This window comes from Cercospora kikuchii, assembly GCF_019650295.1.
Source record: "Cercospora kikuchii DNA, contig_00001, whole genome shotgun sequence".
NCBI lineage: Eukaryota > Fungi > Ascomycota > Dothideomycetes > Mycosphaerellales > Mycosphaerellaceae > Cercospora > Cercospora kikuchii.
This window is the reverse complement of record NW_025408582.1, coordinates 5,767,278-5,787,229: the sequence shown is the minus strand read 5'-3', so window position 1 is coordinate 5,787,229 and position 19,952 is coordinate 5,767,278. Positions and strand designations below refer to the sequence as shown.

The window sequence follows — 19,952 nt, the reverse complement described above, 5'->3', positions numbered from 1 at the left end:
AGCGTCTGCAGCAGAGTGGTGTGTCGGCTCGCCGAATGGCCATAGGGTGATGCCATAGCCCGTCTAGCTCACGCAAAGCAGGCTTCGTTCCACAGCCGACGGCGCGTTGATCGTTGCAGAGCCAGTATGTAGAACAACGCGCTGTGGGTCAGTCTGGGGCCGGCAGGTACACAGTCGACCTCCCGTGTAAGCTCGACTGCTCTCAGTCCATAAAGACAATCGGTAGCATCCATCCGGCACTGTTCGATGGATCAATACCACGATGACCACAAGTCTACGAGATTTCGATGCTGCGCGAAAAGAGCCCGCCTCCACGTCCGATGCCTGCGTTGTCATCTGCCACCTGCTTGCTTTGATCGCAAGAAGTTCGGCCGACTCCCACTGTCGATGTTGCAATCGACAACGTGCCACGCTTGAGAGAGGACCGTTTGAAACTTGCGACGAAGAAAGTGGAGTATTTTTGACGATTGTCGGGCTTAACCTGTTGCTCTTCATCTTCGGGTCTACCACGGGCCAATGCATGCGGCCGCATGGTGCGCGGATCTTGGCAGTGACGAAAAGCGTCTTGCGTGGTGGTACTGTACTGCCAGCAGGACGATAAGAACGCACGAACTGTAACCTGTCGCGGAAGGTCTCGAACGAAGTCTTGAAGAAGACATGCTAAGTCTTTCGTCGGCCCCGTCTGCCGCTGCGCCGCAGGCTAGACCCACAAAAAGACTTCGCCCGATGCATTGCCGACATTGAGCAGCACTTGGATCACGCGTCTTTCTTCACAAAGTCTCAGACCGCACGTCTTGTTTAGTGATCAATGTAACACGATGAATCGATGTCGATTGAGGCATAGCAAGCGACCTCTGTTCTCGAGCACGCGATGTCCATGTAAAGCTTCGTACTCAGGCGCTTACAGTGATGCTCTATGCAGCACTTCAACTTCTGAGTGGATCTGCCACTTGGGCAGTCAGTCACCGCGCAGCATGGTGTGAGGATCCACCATTGAGTAGGAGATATCTGACTGTGGTTTGGAACCTCCAGCGCCGTTGTGTTGGCCGGGTTCAAGTCAGCCTCTCCATCATCGTTGGCCAGATTGTCATGGAGTTCAATCGGGCAAGAGATTGGTCGATATACGACCATCGTGATCGCTGTGGCTTGCATGCCTTCCTCACGAGCAGGAAAGCTTGTTGTCCGAGTGCATTCTTGAGCACTGAGCATTGTTAGCGTATTGAAGCTGTCTCATTTGATGAGAGCTTGAGATAGGAAAGCTCATTAGCATCTGCCAGCTCCTCCTGTTAATGTGCCAGCTCGCTTCCGTGCGCGTCGTATTAAGGCTCGTACCGCTAGGTATCCTGGGAAAGGCTCAATTCTACGACTCACACCCTGTTGAAGCCCTGTTCGCTCTCTGCTCGGGGAAAAAGTTATCAGAATGATGCAGTACTCATCATTTGAGCGTATTTGACAATGTTGTCCATCTGACGATCGTGGATGAGATGCTCGACATCGAGAATGTTCTCGACATGGACAAGCCGTTGGTGAAACTTTCACCCTGTTCGACTTTCCAGAGGTAAAATTGAAGGCTCGCTACATGGTCATGATCCTCCAGCGCAGATGGAAATGGCAACAGAATTTTCTGGGCACATCTCTGCTAGGGGCGCATCATCGTCTTCAATCTCTGCGTCATCGTCGGTTTATATTCCTGGATACCTGTCGGCTTGCGACGCTCTCACGTCGATTCTATCCTCGATGAGCGGTATAGTTGGTCTTGGGTGGTGACTGCACTTGCTTCTTGCGCAAAAAGCAGTGTTGAAAATCTCTCTCGTTGCCACGCCCAAGTGGCTCTTTCTTTTCGAACTGCTGCCCTGCATCAGCTTCGATGTACTTCGTGATATCGTCTAAGCGGATTCCCGCTTCGTTAAATAGGCGATGGTTCATCATTTTGCCGACGTTTGCAAATCCCTCACCATCAGCACGAATGATGCCCGATTCGATCAGGGCGAAGTAGGAATCGAGGGCATGCTTGACGACCAAAGATTTGGCAGATAGTGTTCCCACAGTTCGAGCGGGAGCCGGAGCTGGACCTGTACTCGAATTATTCTTCATCACCAAATTGCGATGACCATCTGAAAGCCTTCGAATCTGAAATCGCTTCGCAGAAGTACCTAGTGAGGTTGATCCTGTGGCCGGTCGCATTTCGAAACGCTGCCCACCAGGGCTCTGCAAGGCAGCTACTAGATGTTCCACAGTCGGGATACGCTTCTTCAGGTCCAAGTCTTGGAGTAGGTCTTCAGAATCCCCGAATCCCTCAGATGCAATGCGGGTGTGGTTGTAATCGACATTCCGGGCGAAATAGTAATCGAGTGCATTGATCATGGCCGCATAATCTGTACCGTTACCATTTGGTGGCACTGATGCCGGCGCAAACGACTTATACGGTGTGTGCACGGGAGCGGGCTGCAACGTTTGAGACCAAGGGTCTGCACTGAGAGGAAGCCAAGAACTTCCGCCAGGAGCACTCTGAGACCTCTCGAGCTCCGCATCGTCAGTCCCATCGCGCAGCTTTATCTCAAAATCAGCCGGACTGTAGGAGAACTCGTTTGCGAAAGCCGTTGGTTGGATCTGGAACGATCTCCCGGCTGGACTTCTCAAAACAGCGACTAGTTCATCGAAGGTTACGTTTCGATTTTTGAGTCTCGAGCCGCTCATGATGTCGCTGACATTAACGAAGCCACGGTCATCTGCCCACACATGTCCTGTTCGGACTCTGGAGAAATATTCGTGCAGTGCCTCCAGTACCTGATGAGTCCGCTCAGAGTCTATGTCCGTTGCGTCAGCTGCCACAGGTGGCAGTGTCGCTTCGTGTTCCAGTTCCGGCGGAGGCTGAGGAGCTTGCGGGGCCTGTTCGGCCGAAAGCGAACCAAAGGTCATTGCGTGCAGTCCGCGTTCATGGGGCGTCAACTGAGGCACCGGGACCTGCCCGCTGTCTTTGACAGTGATACCATGTTCCGCCCTGATCTCTCTATACAGTCTCTTCATGGCGTTTTTCCCTTCACCGTAGATAAGTGGCATGTATATTTCGCACACACCCAGCATACAATACGCTCGATCTTCTGGTCGCGTAGTTGTTCTCCGTAACATCCACGATAGACGCTCTTCGAAGGTAACATCGTTGGCATAGGCATAGTCCCACAGAATTCGCTCATCGATATTGGTAATCTGCGAAAGGTAATTATTGAGCGGCAGCTTCAGATCCTGCCAAGTCACGGCCCGATCGCTCAAAGTCATGAGTGGCTTATGATGGGATTTGTGCCCAATGATCGCCCATGAAGCGTCTAGAAATACCACATATTTCGGCGCGAGAAGTTCTTGAAGTGTCCATCCGCGGGTAAACCAGACACTCTGCTCTAAGCTGCGTAGAACGTCCAACGGGCAGTGGCTCGCCGTCTCGACATCGTGAAGAAACGCCAGGCAACACCACGCCTGGCGATACCACTGAAACATCGAAGTGATGGCTTCTTGCAATTCGGCCGAACTTTCCTTATTGATGCAACAAGTGTCTATCCAGATGTGGGAGGGAATGATTTGCAGCGGCTCGCTTGGTTGCCCAGGCCGGCTGTACGAGAATCTCCATAGTTTGACGAAATCGCAGAAGGCCTTGATCTTGCGCATGCCAGCCTTGCCACTGATAAGGGAATCACGGTCGTGCCGCAGCACTTCCTGGAAGCTGACTTCTCCATTCAGCCACCTGTGAGATGTTATGATATAAGGAGGAGCGTCTTCCGCCGAGGCATATTCGTGCAGCGTAAGAGTGTCTATGTTTATCAGCCGCATGTCGCAAGTTGTGCATGGTTGCACGGATTCCTGTCGGACTGCAAGTGAAGAAGAATGCTGAGGTGAGCTGAGAAGAGAGGTCCAGATGATCGTCGCAAGCCACACGCATCCTTCGAGCATCTCTTGGCGCATGGACTTGCGCTGGCTCTTCATGTGGTGTTGTTGCGATTGGCATTTTCCTCGCTGTATATCACACAACGCAGTCGCTGTATGCGACCGTTCTGTCTAAATGCTGCGTGTCGTCGCTTCATCCTGTCATTGACTTTCCGTCTATGCCGACGTCGTTCTCTCATCACTACCCGGGTGGGGCGAATTATCTCTTAGTCCCAGTCGCTGTCTTCGTCGTCATCTTTCCCTTTACGTTCACTTTGTCGTATGCTTCGGTACGGTCTATCCTTTTCTTCGTCTTCCTCGCCGCTCCCTTTCAACCTTTTGTCTCCGTGTTTCACAGCACCCAGCCCCAGCAAAATCTTCTCCATGTCTCCGATACTCGTCTTCTCCCCATTCAGTTCCTTCAGCGTTACAATCTGCCTCTTGATCTCGGTGTCCTTGTACACCAGCACCGTGGGCGTATTTCGGTCCGGATACCCCTCAATACACAAGTTTCCCTGTATTTGACAAAACTTGATATCTCCAAATTTGCGAGCAAGTTCCCGCCAGACTTCGATCATGAGCTGCGATTCCATGTTTGTGCCCGTACTTGAAGTCAAGAGAACAAAGACCCACGCCTCTTTACTCGCATCTGTGACTTCGCGAGTCCAGTCCGGCTTTTGCACGGGATAAACTTGATTGAAGACGCTCGTTTGTTGCAGGTGTGCCATCTCGGCCATTCGTTTCTGGCGATACTGATCAAGGAAAGCTTCATCCTCATCGTCTTCGAGTTCGTCTAGTTCATCGAGATCCTTGCCTTCGAGTCGATTCTCATGAGCGAGCTCTCGGGCTTGCAGAAGAGCAGCTTCGATCTGCGGTGTTGGTGATGGAGGCTTCTCGGGTATGATGCCTTTCGAGCGGAGGATGTCGTTCCTGAGACTTGCGCTCAGTATTTGACATGTTTGCGATCACGGTGGTGTGTACCATTCGGTGTCGGCGTTGGGGTCGTCGACGGGGACGTTGACGGGCATATCCGGCATGTTGTTCATGATGGCGGTGATTGAGGTTCGTGACACTGGGCAATGTCTTGTGCAAGTCTAAATAGTTGCCTGAAAGTGAACGAGCAACTTCCATCGTCATTTCATGCGGCTCTGCTGTTTCGCTGCCCCAGAGTCTTGGCACTCCGAACATCCAGCTGGCAGGGACCAAAGATCCACCGCCGACAACAACTTCACCTCCGCTCCATCCCCTTCTGTCCTCTCGCCGTCCAATCGCAAAGATGGCGCTCAACAAGAAGGACGAAGACGATGCCGGCATTGTCAAAGTCGACCGCACGTCTGTCTTCCAAGAAGGTACAGCTGCGTCCCGCATCCCCTGCCCGCCAATGGATCGACCACCTATACCACAAATCAGTATACTGACCACAATGTTCTTGCACAGCCCGAGTCTTCAACACATCTCCGATCTCTCCGCGAAAATGTCGAATCCTCCTTACCAAACTCGCACTTCTCCTCTTCACCGGCGAAAAGTTCCCCACCAACGAGGCCACCTCTCTCTTCTTTGGCATATCCAAGCTGTTCCAGAACAAAGATGCCTCGCTGCGCCAGATGGTCTACCTGGTCATCAAGGAGCTCGCCAACACGGCTGAGGATGTCATCATGGTCACAAGCTCCATTATGAAGGACACGGCAGTCGGCAGCGATGTAGTATACAGGGCCAATGCTATTCGCGCGCTGTGCAGAATTATCGACGCTTCTACAGTGCAAGCGATTGAGCGGAACATCAAAACCGCGATCGTAGACAAGACACCTTCGGTCTCCTCCGCAGCTCTGGTCTCCAGCTACCATTTGCTGCCTATTGCGCGAGATATTGTGAGGAGGTGGCAGAGCGAGACACAAGAAGCTGCCTCGTCAAACAAATCGAGTGGAGGATTCATGGGCTTTGGTGGTTCGTCACAACATCTTCCGGCCAACACAAATTATATGACACAATATCACGCTATTGGTCTGTTGTACCAGATGAGGAGCCACGATCGCATGGCTTTAGTCAAGATGGTGCAACAATATTCCGCTGCTGGAGTTGTAAAGAGCCCGGCAGCGCGCGTCATGCTCGTGCGACTGGCTGCGAAACTGGCTGAGGACGACCCGAGCCTGAGGAGACCGATGATGAAGCTTTTGGACGAATGGCTGCGGGACAAGAGCGAGATGGTCAACTTTGAAGCTGCCAAGGCAATTGGAGAGATGCCAGACCTGACCGATGCCGAGATAGGCCAGGCGATCCATGTGCTGCAGCTGTTCTTGACCAGTCCACGCGCTGTCACCAAATTTGCGGCCATTCGCATCCTCCATCAATTCGCCTCGTTCAAGCCAGATGCCGTACGACAATGCAACCCAGACATCGAGAGCCTCATATCGAACTCGAACCGATCAATCGCTACATTCGCCATTACCACACTCCTCAAGACTGGTAACGAGTCATCAGTGGATCGTCTCATGACACAGATCAGCACTTTCATGTCGGAGATTACGGATGAGTTCAAGGTCACCATTGTCGAGGCTATCCGGACCCTGTGCTTGAAGTTCCCTTCGAAGCAAGCGCGTATGCTCACTTTCCTCTCTGGTATTCTTCGCGACGAAGGTGGCTACGAGTTCAAGCGAAGTGTAGTGGAGAGCATGTTCGACCTGATCAAATTCGTGCCAGAGGCTCGGGATGAGGCCCTTGCACATCTCTGCGAGTTCATCGAGGACTGCGAATTCACCAAATTGGCTGTTCGTATCCTACATGTCCTTGGTATGGAAGGACCAAAGACTGCACAGCCAACGAAGTACATTCGCTATATCTACAACCGAGTGGTCCTTGAGAATGCGATCGTACGAGCAGCTGCCGTCACCGCTCTCGCGAAATTCGGCGTTGGGCAGAAGGACCCAGAAGTCAAGAAGAGTGTCGGCGTCCTGCTCAAGCGATGTTTGGATGACACTGATGATGAAGTTCGCGATCGTGCTGCATTGAACCTGCGGCTGATGAAGGATGAGGATGACGACTTCTCAGGACGCTTTGTCAGGAACGGTAAGTGCACGTACTACAAGCACAAACCTGCAGTACTAATGATTTGCAGACTCAATGTTCTCTCTCCCGGTTTTGGAGGATCAGTTGGCACATTATGTGAATGGCGGCTCAGCTGAGGCCTTTGCCAACCCATTCGACTTCTCTAACGTTCCAGTCGTCACCCGAGAACAGTCTCTCGCCGAAGATAGGACGAAGAAGCTCACCACAGCCACGCCAACACTTAAAGCACCGACTGTCGGGCCCAAGAAGACAGACACGTCCGCCGCCGAGGCCGCGGCTCAAGCGACTGTGGCTACGCAGAAATACGCTTCGCAGCTTGGAGCTATCCCCGAATTCTCCTCATATGGCGGCGTCCTCAAATCATCACCTGTTGTTGAGCTTACCGAATCTGAAACGGAGTACGTCGTGTCTGCCGTCAAGCACTTGTTTAAGGAGCATGTCGTCATCCAATTCGACATCAAGAACACTCTGGCTGATTACGTCCTTTCCGATGTGTCCGTCATTTGCACACCTTCATCACCTGATGAGGAGGAAGAAACGCCTCTCGTGGACGATGGCTTTGTCATTCCGGTCGATCTACTGAAGTCTGAGGAACCTGGCACTGTATACGTTTCATTCTCGCGACCCGAAGGCCAATTCGTTGCTGCGTCATTTACCAACGTCCTTAAGTTTACCCTGAAGGAGATTGATCCAGCAAATGGTGAGCCAGAAGAAGGCGGCTACGAAGATGAGTATCAGACCAACGACCTCGAGCTCGACGGATCGGATTACGTGGTGCCTGCCTTTGCCGGATCATTCGACAACATTTGGCAAGGTCTGCCAGATGCGGAGGAAGCAAGCGAGACGCTGCAACTCAGTCACGCGAAGAGCATATCTGAAGCTGTGGAGCTTCTTGTTAAAGCCCTAGGCATGCAGCCACTCGAGGGCTCCGAGGTTGCATTATCGACAAGCACGCATACATTGAGATTATACGGCAAATCAGTCACAGGAGGGAAGGTCGCCAGTCAGATCAGAATGGCGTTCTCGGCGAAGAGCGGCGTTACGGTGAAGATCACAGCGAGGTCTGAAGAAGAGGGACTTGCTGCATTGGTTGTCGGAGGTGTGGCGTAAGTGCTATCTGCAGTCCGATGAGTCGGAGTAGCATAAATGATGAAGACTGCGCCGGAAAGCTTGGTGTACACGGGCGTCGAGGCGCATCATTGATAGGGAGGATTGAGATGAATTAGCGTGGAGACTGCATGGCTTTTTCTGGGTTTGCTGCTTTTCCAGAGACAGGCAAGCAAAAAGCAGAGTACGAGAAGCGCGTTAGATTTTGTTGAACATGATCACATTTTCCGATTCTCTCGAAGTGATCTGTGGTTTTGATGCAGGCTCAATTGGCTACACATATGCCGCTCAGGTGACTGGCGGTTATGTCGTCTCAGGATATCTCAACCTCGCAAGCTCTTGCGATCTACAACTCATCGTCCCATCATAGCCAACCTCGCAGGATGTATATCACCATCAGCCACTGGAGCAGCAATAGTCTCACCGCCTGACTCCACCTTCTTTTCCTTCCGCTCCTTTCCTCCCTTCTCCTTCCCACCCTCTTGTCTCTCCTTCTTCGCCTTCTCCTTCTTCTCCAACTCCGCCCTCCGCTCCCTCTGCTCATTCAACCTCACATTCTTCTCTCGAATCCTCTCTTTCCGCTCCCCACTCTTCCCTCCACCTCCCCCAGCCGTCAATTCCACATTAATCCTCCTCGCCGTATCCTTTTTCCCCTTCCCCTTCCCCGCTCCACCATTCCTCCTATCAGGATGCATCCCACTCTCATCTTCTTTCTCCGGCGCAGTAGGATCTGGCACCACCTCCCCGCGATCTATCGCTTCTGGGTCAAAGAGACTGTGATGGAAGACTTTGAGACATGTTTTCATTCGATCGTAGTTTTCGAATTCTAGGAATGCGAAGCCTTTGGATTTTTTCGTTTTGGGATCGGTGCGGTGGCGGAGGGTGAAGGGTTGGAGTTTGGAGAAGTGCTTTTGGAGACTGGAGTCTGTGGTTTTGTAGGGGAGGTTGCCGACGAAGACGATGAAGCGGGACTTTTTGGTAGGTGCTTCAACGGTGCCATCGGATGTAGAGGCTGTCGTGGGTTTCTTCGTCTTTTGTCGTTTCTTTTTGGGAGGTTGTGTGGATGATGCTGTTGCAGGTTCGACGGTGTCGTTCGCGGGGCCGGGGGCTAGCGTTGGGTCGGCGGTGGTGTCAGAGAAGAGCTCGCCAGCTTTGCGCTTTTTAGAGGAGGACTTCGAAGTTGTAGGTTCTACAGCTCGCTCAGGCGCATCGTTGTTCGCATCGTCGTCTTGCTGAGGAAGCGCATCGGGTTCACTGACTTCCTTATGCTTTCGCTTCTTGCCCTTTTGCTGCGCTCGCTCGGCATCGCGGAGGGCCTTCTTATCCTTTCGTGAAAGCGTGCTCTCTTCCTGAGACATGGCGGGCAGGTGTTGTACTCGAGTATAATGTCGAGGATCTTTCTCGAGCAGCTGTCGAGGATTTCTGCGGACAAGCTTCGGAACATCGGCAGCGGCTGCAGCCCGCGCTCCGCATGCAGGGTGTGGCTAGCGCGAATCACTCAATCTCGCCTGGGCAGGTGCTATCAAGCGACTGCTTCAGCTGCCGTGTAGCGGTTGAAGGTGGCCACGCTTGTCAGAATCAGCATCCATGGCGGTTGCGCGTCTGTTGCTACCTGGTCAGGATTGTTATTATTGTCTTTCCACCACGCGATCTTTCTTTGTGTCTTCAGCATAATCATCCGCTCGTGCCAAGACTATCACGAGCTGTATACCGCTGCACCAAGATCCATCAAGCATTGAGTAGTCTGGGTGACACTCTCAGCCATGGCTCCCTCTGCCGATCCGACCAAGCACGACACCAGTGTAGACGCCCCAAGTGAAGCGACTCCCCTGCTCGGCGCTCCAGACTCTGCTCCTGCAACTGCCGACTATGCCACCAATGGCTCATCGAACGGGCACGCGCAAAATGGCACGAAAGCAACCCAAGAAGAGAGCAAGCCAATGCCCTACACCCAAGTCATCGTGCTCTGCTATGCATCCCTCGCCGAGCCGGTAGCCTACTTCGCCATCTTCCCCTTCATCAATGAAATGCTGGCCCGAAATGGAGACCTTCCTTCCGAGTCTGTAGGCTTCTGGTCTGGATCCATCGAATCGCTTTTCAGTCTGGTACAAATGGTTCTCATGATTTTCTACGGACGAATGGCAGATCGCATAGGACGGAAACCCGTCCTTGTGTTCTCGTTAGCCGGAGTTTCGGTGGCAACTGCATTGTTCGGGATGAGTAGGAATTTGTGGCAGATGATTCTTTTGCGATGCGTGGCGGGCCTTTTTGCCGGTACGGTGGTGACGATTCGAACGATGCTGAGTGAGATTACGACCAAGGAGACTCAAGGTCGGGCGTTCAGTTGGTACATGTTTACGAGAAATCTGGGCATTTTTGTGGGCCCTCTTTTGGGTCCGTGTTCACACGCCTCCTCCATGGACTCTCGGAGTGTGCATGCTAACATCTTGCAGGAGGCGCCCTGGCCAATCCAGCGCAGCAGTTCCCGGGCACATTTGGTCACAGTCAATTCTTCATCGATTATCCGTATGCCTTACCCACTTTTGGCGCCGGGTTGATGTGTGCCAGCAGCACAATAGCCGCTCTAGTGTTGCTGAAGGAAGTATGTTAATACGTCCCCTCGGGTGTTCCCTGGTCTCGCTGACTGTATCACAGACGCTAAAACGCGACGAAAGATCATCCTCCAAGACCACAGCACCACCAATGACAACAGTCGAGATTCTTCGCGCTCCAGGCGTGGGTCTCGTTCTATTCATTCTTGGACACACCATGACTCTCGCCCTCGGATACACCGCAACGTCTCCAGTGGTCATGTTTGAGCCCGTGGACAAAAGTGGCTTTAACTTCACCCCAGCACAAATCAGTTATTTCCTCGCCACTGCAGGTGCTTCCCAAGCACTGTGGACACTTTTGGTGTTCCCGCCTCTGGAGAAATCGATAGGGAGCAAACAGATTCTGTTCTATTGCAGCATTCTCTGGGTCTTCTTCATGGCGGCTTACCCTATTGGCAACGAACTGCTGCGACATGGCAAAGACACAGTCTTCTGGGTCTTCATGTCGTTAGTCATGGTCATTGGCTCGAGTGTGAGCATGGCGTTCGGTAAGTCTCTACCTCTCCTCTATGTATGCTCGATTCACGAGGAACAGATCACTGACGTGTGTTGCAGCTGCCGTTCAACTCCTCATCAATGACATCTCGCCCTCCAAAGAAGTACTCGCCACCGTAAACGCCCTGTCACTTACTGTCAGCTCGGGCGTACGAGCTGTAGCTCCGGCGCTATTCACAAATATCACGGCGCTAGGAATCCAATGGGGCTGGGCGGATGGCCATCTGGTCTGGTTCATTTTTATCGCTCTTGCAGCTTTGCTGATCGTAGTGACGCGATTATTGCCGGACGAAAATCCTAGCAAAGCACCAGACGGGAAGACACAGAATGGACCGGCAAGCTCGACCCGCCCGAACGACGAAGCTGAAGCTTGACTCAGTCGTACGTTGGACAGAAGCGGTGAAGTAACGCAAGAGGTCCGGTGACGATGTGGATGTCAAGCCTCACAACTGATAGTACATTGTGAACACGGTTGGCGGCAGCATCCATCGTTGTCCACGCCGACAAGATCGCCTGGATATGCGACATCACCTGGGAGCGCGTACCGAGTGGCCACGCCCTCGATCAGCCGCCAAAAACCCACGTCTATTTAGCAGCGCGCCTGCACGCGGCTATGAAATCTGGATTACACTGACAAGAAGGTGGAGAACAAACATTTGGCACCTGGGAATCATCTTGCCGCTGTGCAGCACTCAAGACCAGGATTCCGGAGCAGGGCAGGTGAGGGACGGGTAAAAGAAATAAGGTAAGTGCATCTCCAAGGGATATACAGGTGCAGGATGATAGCAGGAGTCTCTGTAATGTGTTTACAGGTATTCCTCATGTCGGGAGGACAAACAGTCGCATTTATCGTCACAACGTTGAAATGTCATTACCGTCCAAGATCGCCACCATTCACGGCATGCAATGCAACACAACAACTCTGTGCCATATAGATCCTGGTCGATCATTGTTCAGCACTCATCGCTCCCCCAACCCACATCGCCTCTCCCGTTCGCCTGATTCCATACGCTAGCGCCAGTCTGTAGCAAGCCCACCGCAGCGCCAATTCCACCACCCCTCAAATTCACATTCGGAATACGAATCTCCGATCGTCTCCTCTCCGTATCGACAGCAACATCGGAAGGCATCTCAGTCGCATCACCATGAAACTTTTCCAACACCAGACTCTGGACCAAATTCGCATGCCGCTTAATCCAACCACTTTCACTAATGGTTGCGTATCGTTCAACACTGCCTTCCGGTCCATTATTGTACATTTTCCAGTACCAATTCACATGGTACACGGACCATCTTTTCGTCATGAAGTAAAGAATCGGCCAGGTGATAAGCCAGAGGAATGTGAGATAGAAGATCCACCGGATCCAGGTAATGCGTGCAGTGTTGATCCAATGTGGCGAGTAGATGTCCACATTCTTGTCGACCATGGGGTACGTGATGTCTATGCGGCCGCGGTAGTGCGTTGCTCGCACGAGTTTCTCGAGCGCGGGCGTGATCTGTTCGATATCGAGACCGTGGACATGACGAGATATGCGAAAGATCTTGAGCCAGCTTTTGCTCGAGCAGAAGTCTTCGCACCATGCTGTGAGAGTGGGCTTCTCCTCGTCGCCGACTTCGATATCCTGCTTGTATCCTTTTGCTCTCGTTTTGCGGAAGCTGCCTCGAAACGCTTTATCGCCATTGTCGACAGTGTAGGCTTGGCAAAAGTTGCCATTGCCTGGCTCAGGGAGGAAGGGTTGGAGACTGAACACTATGTCGAAGTCGTAGACTCGTTCCTTCTCCTTCTTCTTATTGTTTGCATGTGCTGTGTGCTGCCAATGCGAGCCTTGAATGCGGATCAAAGGACGAGGAGGGACGTTGCGAAGGTAGTTTGTTATGTAGTCTTGCAAACTGGCGGGTTCCATGAGCGACTCTTCCATGCGTATGCTCGTTTCGCAGCCTATTGGAACGGCGTGCGAGCTGGAGGCATGTTGCCCAGGGCGCTGTAGGGTTGGCTGAGATATGCTGCGATATGCGTCGATGGGAGCGGATGGAGTGTTGGTTGGAGCGGCTACGCTGTCGTGGTATGACGGCAGTTCTGGGAGGTCATCGTCGTATTCGTAGTCGCTTCGTGTAGTGTGAAGAGACACGGCTTCGGGGTCATCGCGATAGCTGGAAGGTGACTGTGCCTTGGATGCAGGAAGGGCCGCTGCTGCGCGCTTGTGGTCAAGGTGAGTGGTCATGGTCAACAGTGTGTGCCGTTGGTAGGACAGCGCGAGCAAAGAGAGTGTGAAGACAAGATGAAAACAATGAAAGGAGACAGGATACCACCTTTGGGCCCGGGGCCAGATGCTCAAGATAGCACAAGGCGTGTCTGCAGCAGCGCGGCTGAAGTTTCAGCGCCCTGATCCTTTGACGGAAGCGAGGCAGGCGCCCATTGGCTTGCTGCCTGCGATACGAAGAACATGTCTGGCAGCCATATCAGTCAGTGACAGACTGTGCGAGTAGACCATGAGCGAGATGAAGTGGTATGTTTGTTGGTCTGTAGATGAAAGAAGATGGACGTCGACGTTGGCTGCTGGGTGGGGCTCATGCACGCGGGCTCAACTCCGCTGCCGTGAATACGAAGGGAGGTGCACGCCACGTCTCGCTTGCCTCGACCTCGCACCACATGCAATTCCATCATCAATATGGCGAGCGATGTCGAGCGGCAGACGAAGAGCACATCTATGGAACGTGAAGTACGTCGAAGAACAATGACCACAATTTCGTCGTCTACCGAATGAACCTATTCGCACCTCCGTTCGCAGCGACATGAACTCCAATCTTCACCCCAACCCAACCTCTCCGACTCCATGGCCATTCCTTGGCCTGTCTCGTTATTGGCCCTCTCCAGAACTCGCCTCGCAAGCAGGCAGATTTCCTTTCAATGATGCCCAACGCGTCTCTCTGCTGAAGCTCGTCCCAGGCATCATGAATGACCGGTCGGCTCTCTTGAGTGCACCGGCTGCCTGATGTATTCTCCTGAAACATCGACATGGGCCGCGCTTGTTTCCGCCTGACCCTGCGGGCAACATAGCGGCCCGGGCAGCATACAAGGCCACGCTCGACGGTCCTGCTCGATTCAGGCCCTACGTTGGTTGTTTAAAGTTCTCGCAACAGTCAAGAAGTCGTTCCTCACCCATCCACGAACACGTTGAGCGGAAGGCTGGCAACGACGGCGTAGTTGGGCATATCGACAACCTCCGCGAGCTTCATGTCCACGGCGACACTGCAAAGCATGTACGCGTCAAGCTTGGACATGCCCTTCTCGCCTTGAAGGTATGCGAGCATTCCACGAACCGCCTTTCTGGTCGCTTCGAGCAAGTCCGAGTCGATTCCCATGGTGTTGTACGTTCCACGATCCGGGAGAATGTCTTCTGCGGCCTTGGGTGGACACGAGAAATGCGGAGACTGCACCCATGGCTGGTTCTTCTTTACCGTGAATCGCAACGTCACCTGCATCGGAGTCTCGATGGCAACGCCGCATACTTCGCCATCACCTTGTGCTGCGTGACCATCTCCACAGCTGAACAGGGCACCGGGAGTCTGCACTGGAAGCAAAAGTTTGGCACCCTTGGTGATGTGCCGACAGTCCATATTGCCGCCTGTGTCACGCGGCGGTATTGTCGAAAACTCGCCCTCCGCCCCAGGCGCGATGCCCATGGTGCCCATGAACGGTCGTCGAGGGATCCGAATCTTGTCATTGAACCAGGCCACGTTCTCGCCCGCCGGCAGCTGCCAGATTTTAAGGTGCGGCTCAGTGAATTCATCGGCCAACAGACCAAAGTCGGGGATGACGGCCGTCCATCCCCAGTCGGCTGTCTGCAAATCTACCACCTCTACTTCCAGAGCATCGCCCGGTTCAGCTCCATGCACATACACTGGCCCGAACACCGGATCCGCCTTGGACGTGTCGAAGGATAGCAAGTCGTCGACCGAGGACCGCGAAGTGATTTGTCCGTTTCCTCCATCGATACAGTCAAATGTCACGACATCTCCAGATATGACAGAGAGCCGGGGCGGTTCATCCTTGTTCCACTTGTGGTGAGATTGGCCACGATGAATGTGGTGGCATTGATGGGAGTCCTTCCTCATGGCAGTCATGTCTGAATGCCTGGCTTGTAACGACTGTGGAGAGAGATGACTAGCGACGACACAACGACCAGCAGCGCGCACCTTTAACACTCGTCATTCGGTAACGAGGCACAACAAGCTTACCGGAAGAGGGCGAATGCGGCTCATGCGTCACGACGGTGTGGCGACCGTATCGGGAAGGTAGCCTTTGCACAGCTTAAACGCTACTCCGCGACACAGACACGGCCCTATCATCCATCACACGCAGCACATTGGAGGCACAGCTCACCGGTACCTTCCTTGTCTGACAGACCATTGAAACACCTAGAGTCGCAGGCCAGCAAGTCGGGCGCGGCGAAGTCGCATTGCAAAGGGAAATGGTCTAGGCCAAAAGTGGAAGGTGAGTCGAAGTATTGACTGCCGACTTCGGAAAGATCGACTTCGTGAGACAATTATATGGCGCCGCGTTGGTCTTGTTCAGCACTTGGCCTTCTTGACCGTCGGGCAGACCTCGCGATCTGATTGCTTCGACGTCGAAGTGAGCGCATTACCAAGTCGGTTCGCTCTGGCTTGTGCGGCTGGTGCAATGTCTTGTCGTGACCTCTCGTGGTGGATGGGGTGCATGTACGAGATCCGTAACTTTTCGCCCGTGGCGCCGATCTACAGCAGCACGTGGCAGCCTCGTCAAAAGCATGATACCGGATTGATGGGAGTGGATTGGACGAAGTTTTGCCGCGCCCGCTTGTTAGCTTTGGTATACGGACCACACGCATCGACACGCCTGGGCAGCAGCTCCTCAACATCCTATCCGCTCCTTCAGCAGGCGTCGCAACAAGGTCTCGATGCTGTAGCGGAACAGTGTATCCAAGCGAGGAGCAGCCACAACCGTAATGGACTTGCTTTTGCAACATGCCGTGCTCGTGCTGCGAAGCGACGACAGAAATCCTCTGACACGACTCCGCCGCATCGGCTCGGATACCAACTTACTTTGCGATGCTCGCCAAATCGCCTTGGCCCCGACTTCACTCTGCACGATTCGGGCGAGCAAGTCGGTTCGCATCGTCAATTCCTAAGTGCTACTCCTACACTTCAATAATCGAGAGCACATCTGTTCGGTTCGCATGCGCACAGCCGCTGCGTACGCTATCTAGTTCCGTGATAGAGCAAGCTGTTACCCGAACCCGTGCTGCCTTCCATGAGCACATAGCGCCCGATACCACGACTCAAAGCGGATTCAGGTGCCACAACACAATCGTGAGCTTAGCCAGCTCCTCATGACCGCGCGGCGTGCACGAGTGTATGCATACTGGAGCTCTTCGGTCATGGGCGAAGCTATCTGCAGATCTGAAACGACAAGCTCACCTCTTGCATGTTCACTTCTGCCGTAGCCAATACCTCACCAAACCCGGCAGCTCTATTGAAGTACACGCGCAGAGAAGCCACGCGTAGCTCGGAACAATGTGGTCGGGACATGACGACGCATCGTCGCATCGATGCGTCGACGACGGCACCTTCCATTTGCGACAGACGTCCACCCTGTACCACCTTTGCCGATGAGCAGATCATCTCAGAAGTTTGCGGACCTTGGGTCCGGTGGCTACTGTATCTGCCTCCGACTTCGCTGGTCATGCTGCCCGATCTCGATCAGAGCTCAGACTTGAAGCTGATGCCGATAAAACGAGCCGACTGAATTTTCGGCCCGTCCAGCAATGGCGACATGTCGTTATCTCTTTACTGAGGGGTGAGCGAGGAAACAGTACGGCGGGTCTCGCGCAACATTGTCTTCTGGCACTGGTGCGCTGATTAACGAGAACGAGATTGCGATTCGCAGTGCTGCCAGGGTAACGACATCTTCGATCTTGCTGTTGCTGATGACATTGCATGAGAATGTCTCGTTTTCACTTTTGACGCCGCGCTCACCTTCAAATATTTGCTTCACTAATAAAGTAGTTCCCCAGCAAAGGTCAATATGACAATCAATCCTGACCTTTTTCTATAACCACAGTAGTGGCGAAAAACCCCGCGCAATAGACGACTTTCGTCATGCAGAAGGCTCAAAGTGTCCATCGGGATCTTTACAAGAAGGCAGATCAGTCACTACTCGACCTTTCACCTCCACCCACCGAGCTTTCACTTGAGTCGAATTGCTTTTTCTGATTACTGATCAGTGTTAGGACTAGTCTCAGAATCCCAGGTCGTGTCGTGCCTATGGCGCTCTTTTGGCGATATATCGGATCCGATGGAACAGAGGACGTACACAGTATATAGTCTGATATGAGAGTCCGGTCTCTTGCCAAGAGAAAGAATTTTTTGTCATCGATCACGATGTTCACGTTTGTCTCGGCAGAGGGTGATGTCGTGGATTGACTTGGTGATTGGAAGAGGAGGAGAAATTGGAATACAAAGTGGCCATAAGAATTCCCTTTTGCAATTTGTACACACGCTAATCGTCCCTACTTCAATTCATTTCCGTGTCATAAAAGTGTTGTCATCGTCAATTCCCTTCTTCACGCTTCCTCTATCCAACCTTCTTTGTCTCATGATGCGATCGTCCCTTTTCCAAAGAGTCAACACTATCCCTCTGCTTCGTGATAGAATCCTTCTCGTCCCCGACACTATACGTCTCAGAAACGTTCCGCGAGTGCGGAGCACTCGTTGACGTAGCACCAGCAGGTCCAGTAGTCGCGAAGCCAAAAATCTCAGAAACGCATTTCATATGCTCTTCACTCACTCTCTGTTCCGCTTGTTGTCTCTTTCTCCTCCTACGATCGAGGAAGAGAATTAGAACGAACAGAGCCGCGAGGGCTAGGATCGCACCAATGACTCCGCCGGCTATGGCTGGGACGGAGGGGCCGGCAGATTTGTGTTCAGATCGAGGTAAGTTCGCGTTCGAATTCAGATTCGAGTTCGCTGGAAGGGGAAGTGCTCTTAGTTTGCCTTCTGTATTTTGATCTTGGTCTTCACCTGGAGATAGGAATTCGACATCATATCCGCAGCGTGAGCCAAGGTGTGTGATGGGCTCGAAAAAGGTGTCTGATATCTTGGCAGGTATGGCGCAGGATAGACAGGCGTTGAATGTATTGATCCATGTCACGTCGGAGCAGAAATTTGTGTTTTGGTCTGGGGTTGTTGCGGTGCCTGAATGTTTGGGTCAGCGTTGTGTTGTGGACTTTGAGAAGTGGAGTGGTGACGGACGGCATTGTATGAGGCAATCTGCCTGCCGCGGGATGTGTTCCGGATCCATTGCTCTGGCTGACGCTGTAGCGATAAAGAGAGGGAGTGCGAGGGCTCGCAATGCCGCCATGATGTGGCTCGTCGGCATTGGAAAATTGAGCGACTGATTCGTTCTTATCGCAATGGCAGTGTATCAGCCTCTGGTGGCCTGAATGTGCTGGGTAATCCGCCGCTCTCAATATTTCTCGTGTCGTGGAGTGGGATAGAGACAATAAGCTGCGCAGCTCGGCACTTATGATATAGAGTGATCTTGAAAGGCTGGTCGATTTTTTTCGAGGCAATACTGGGCATGAGAGGAATCGTGATGGCGTCGTTTCTGGCGTTTGGCTGTTTGATGGCGGGTTATCGTCGACGTTCAACAGTGGCTGGACATGGCTGTTCTGGTCCTGGTGTTGGGTATACACTGAGCAGCTTTCTCCCACAATCGAGTTGGAACCTGCCAATGATTAGAGAGAACAGTCAGTGTTGCATAGTTTCGGTGGTTGCATCGAAGGTAGCGTTGAGCAATCGCGCAATTGAATGGCGGTCACCCATTACTTGAGCGTTTGTAACGGTCGAGCAAAGGGCAACAAGGTCATGATTCACATTCCGCAGCTTTGTTCAGTATGTATCGCAAGGCCGGAGAATTCTAAGCGAGCTGCTGTGACAGCCCCAATCTTCCGCAGCTCGTTTGGACCAAGAGATATGCTTGGCACGCAACGCACATCAAGCAGACGAAGATGCTGGACTTCAAGAGCAACAGTAAGAATTGTGCTCTTCGCGTCGCTATGCCGCATGAGTACCGTAGTAGCGTTCTCTCAGCAAGCACACTGGTCCATGGCAGTGGTACTGAATGGCGCACGGTGAGCGGCTCCGGAGCCGACTCTGGTGGCTACTAGCGCGTGTGCCTCGGCGAATGCAGTATTCTGCTATAGGTCGGATCGCGCTAGATCTGAGATTTTGAGTTGATTCACTGGTGTGAGAGAATAGATCGTGACGATGTGATGGACAGACGGAAATTCTTCCCAGCTCCCACATGGCGGAGGACACGCCGGACTGGATTTTGGGCTGCGTGTCCGATGCTTGCCGTTTTGGGATTCATGGGTGCTGGCGCGGTACGAGCAAGACGATGGACAAATCTCGTCACCGAAGGCATGGTGTGCAGTGCAAATTGGATGTCGAAAGAGAAGAGGAGATGAGAGCACGAGCGTGAGATGAGATGTGATTGACAGATGACAGGCAAGAGCGAAGCGGAGTGGGAAGTTGCCCTATAGGCAGGCCGTGAAGAAGGTTTGTGGAGAAGCAGGGAGCCGGGATGCTGCGATTCTGCTTACTCCTCATCTGCCTTGTGGCCGGTGCGTTGCGGTGGTGAGCGCGCAGTCACAACCCGCGCTCCTTCCACATCCCCCGTCGCAAGCTGCGCAGAGCATGGGCAGGTGGTGTAATTGAGTA

At 53.0% G+C, this 19,952-nt stretch overlaps 7 protein-coding genes across 7 annotated transcripts; 2 read left to right on the top strand and 5 right to left on the bottom strand.

Annotated features, from left to right (window-relative positions):
* Positions 1-1,728: 1,728 nt before the first annotated feature.
* CKM354_000223700 (uncharacterized protein) lies at positions 1,729-3,822 on the bottom strand (the record flags this gene model as incomplete). The annotated part of the gene is made up of 1 exon (XM_044797388.1): positions 1,729-3,822. One exon carries the CDS (start codon positions 3,820-3,822, stop codon positions 1,729-1,731), a length of 2,094 nt encoding a protein of 697 aa, XP_044653323.1.
* Positions 3,823-4,142: 320 nt separating this feature from the next.
* On the bottom strand, positions 4,143-4,961 carry CKM354_000223600 (uncharacterized protein; the record flags this gene model as incomplete). The annotated part of the gene is made up of 2 exons (XM_044797387.1): positions 4,143-4,845; positions 4,897-4,961. The coding sequence occupies 2 exons, from the start codon at positions 4,959-4,961 to the stop codon at positions 4,143-4,145; spliced, it is 768 nt and encodes a 255-aa protein (XP_044653322.1).
* A 230-nt stretch (positions 4,962-5,191) lies between these two features.
* On the top strand, positions 5,192-8,088 carry CKM354_000223500 (coatomer subunit gamma; the record flags this gene model as incomplete). The annotated part of the gene is made up of 3 exons (XM_044797386.1): positions 5,192-5,264; positions 5,353-6,978; positions 7,028-8,088. The coding sequence occupies 3 exons, from the start codon at positions 5,192-5,194 to the stop codon at positions 8,086-8,088; spliced, it is 2,760 nt and encodes a 919-aa protein (XP_044653321.1).
* A 350-nt stretch (positions 8,089-8,438) lies between these two features.
* On the bottom strand, positions 8,439-9,443 carry CKM354_000223400 (uncharacterized protein; the record flags this gene model as incomplete). The annotated part of the gene is made up of 1 exon (XM_044797385.1): positions 8,439-9,443. One exon carries the CDS (start codon positions 9,441-9,443, stop codon positions 8,439-8,441), a length of 1,005 nt encoding a protein of 334 aa, XP_044653320.1.
* Positions 9,444-9,848: 405 nt separating this feature from the next.
* Positions 9,849-11,566, top strand: CKM354_000223300 (uncharacterized protein; the record flags this gene model as incomplete). Its single annotated transcript, XM_044797384.1, has 4 exons — positions 9,849-10,479; positions 10,539-10,687; positions 10,741-11,185; positions 11,253-11,566. The coding sequence occupies 4 exons, from the start codon at positions 9,849-9,851 to the stop codon at positions 11,564-11,566; spliced, it is 1,539 nt and encodes a 512-aa protein (XP_044653319.1).
* A 579-nt stretch (positions 11,567-12,145) lies between these two features.
* CKM354_000223200 (uncharacterized protein) lies at positions 12,146-13,414 on the bottom strand (the record flags this gene model as incomplete). The annotated part of the gene is made up of 1 exon (XM_044797383.1): positions 12,146-13,414. One exon carries the CDS (start codon positions 13,412-13,414, stop codon positions 12,146-12,148), a length of 1,269 nt encoding a protein of 422 aa, XP_044653318.1.
* Positions 13,415-14,348: 934 nt separating this feature from the next.
* Positions 14,349-15,317, bottom strand: CKM354_000223100 (uncharacterized protein; the record flags this gene model as incomplete). Its single annotated transcript, XM_044797382.1, has 1 exon — positions 14,349-15,317. The coding sequence occupies one exon, from the start codon at positions 15,315-15,317 to the stop codon at positions 14,349-14,351; it is 969 nt and encodes a 322-aa protein (XP_044653317.1).
* Between the last annotated feature and the right edge of the window lie 4,635 nt (positions 15,318-19,952).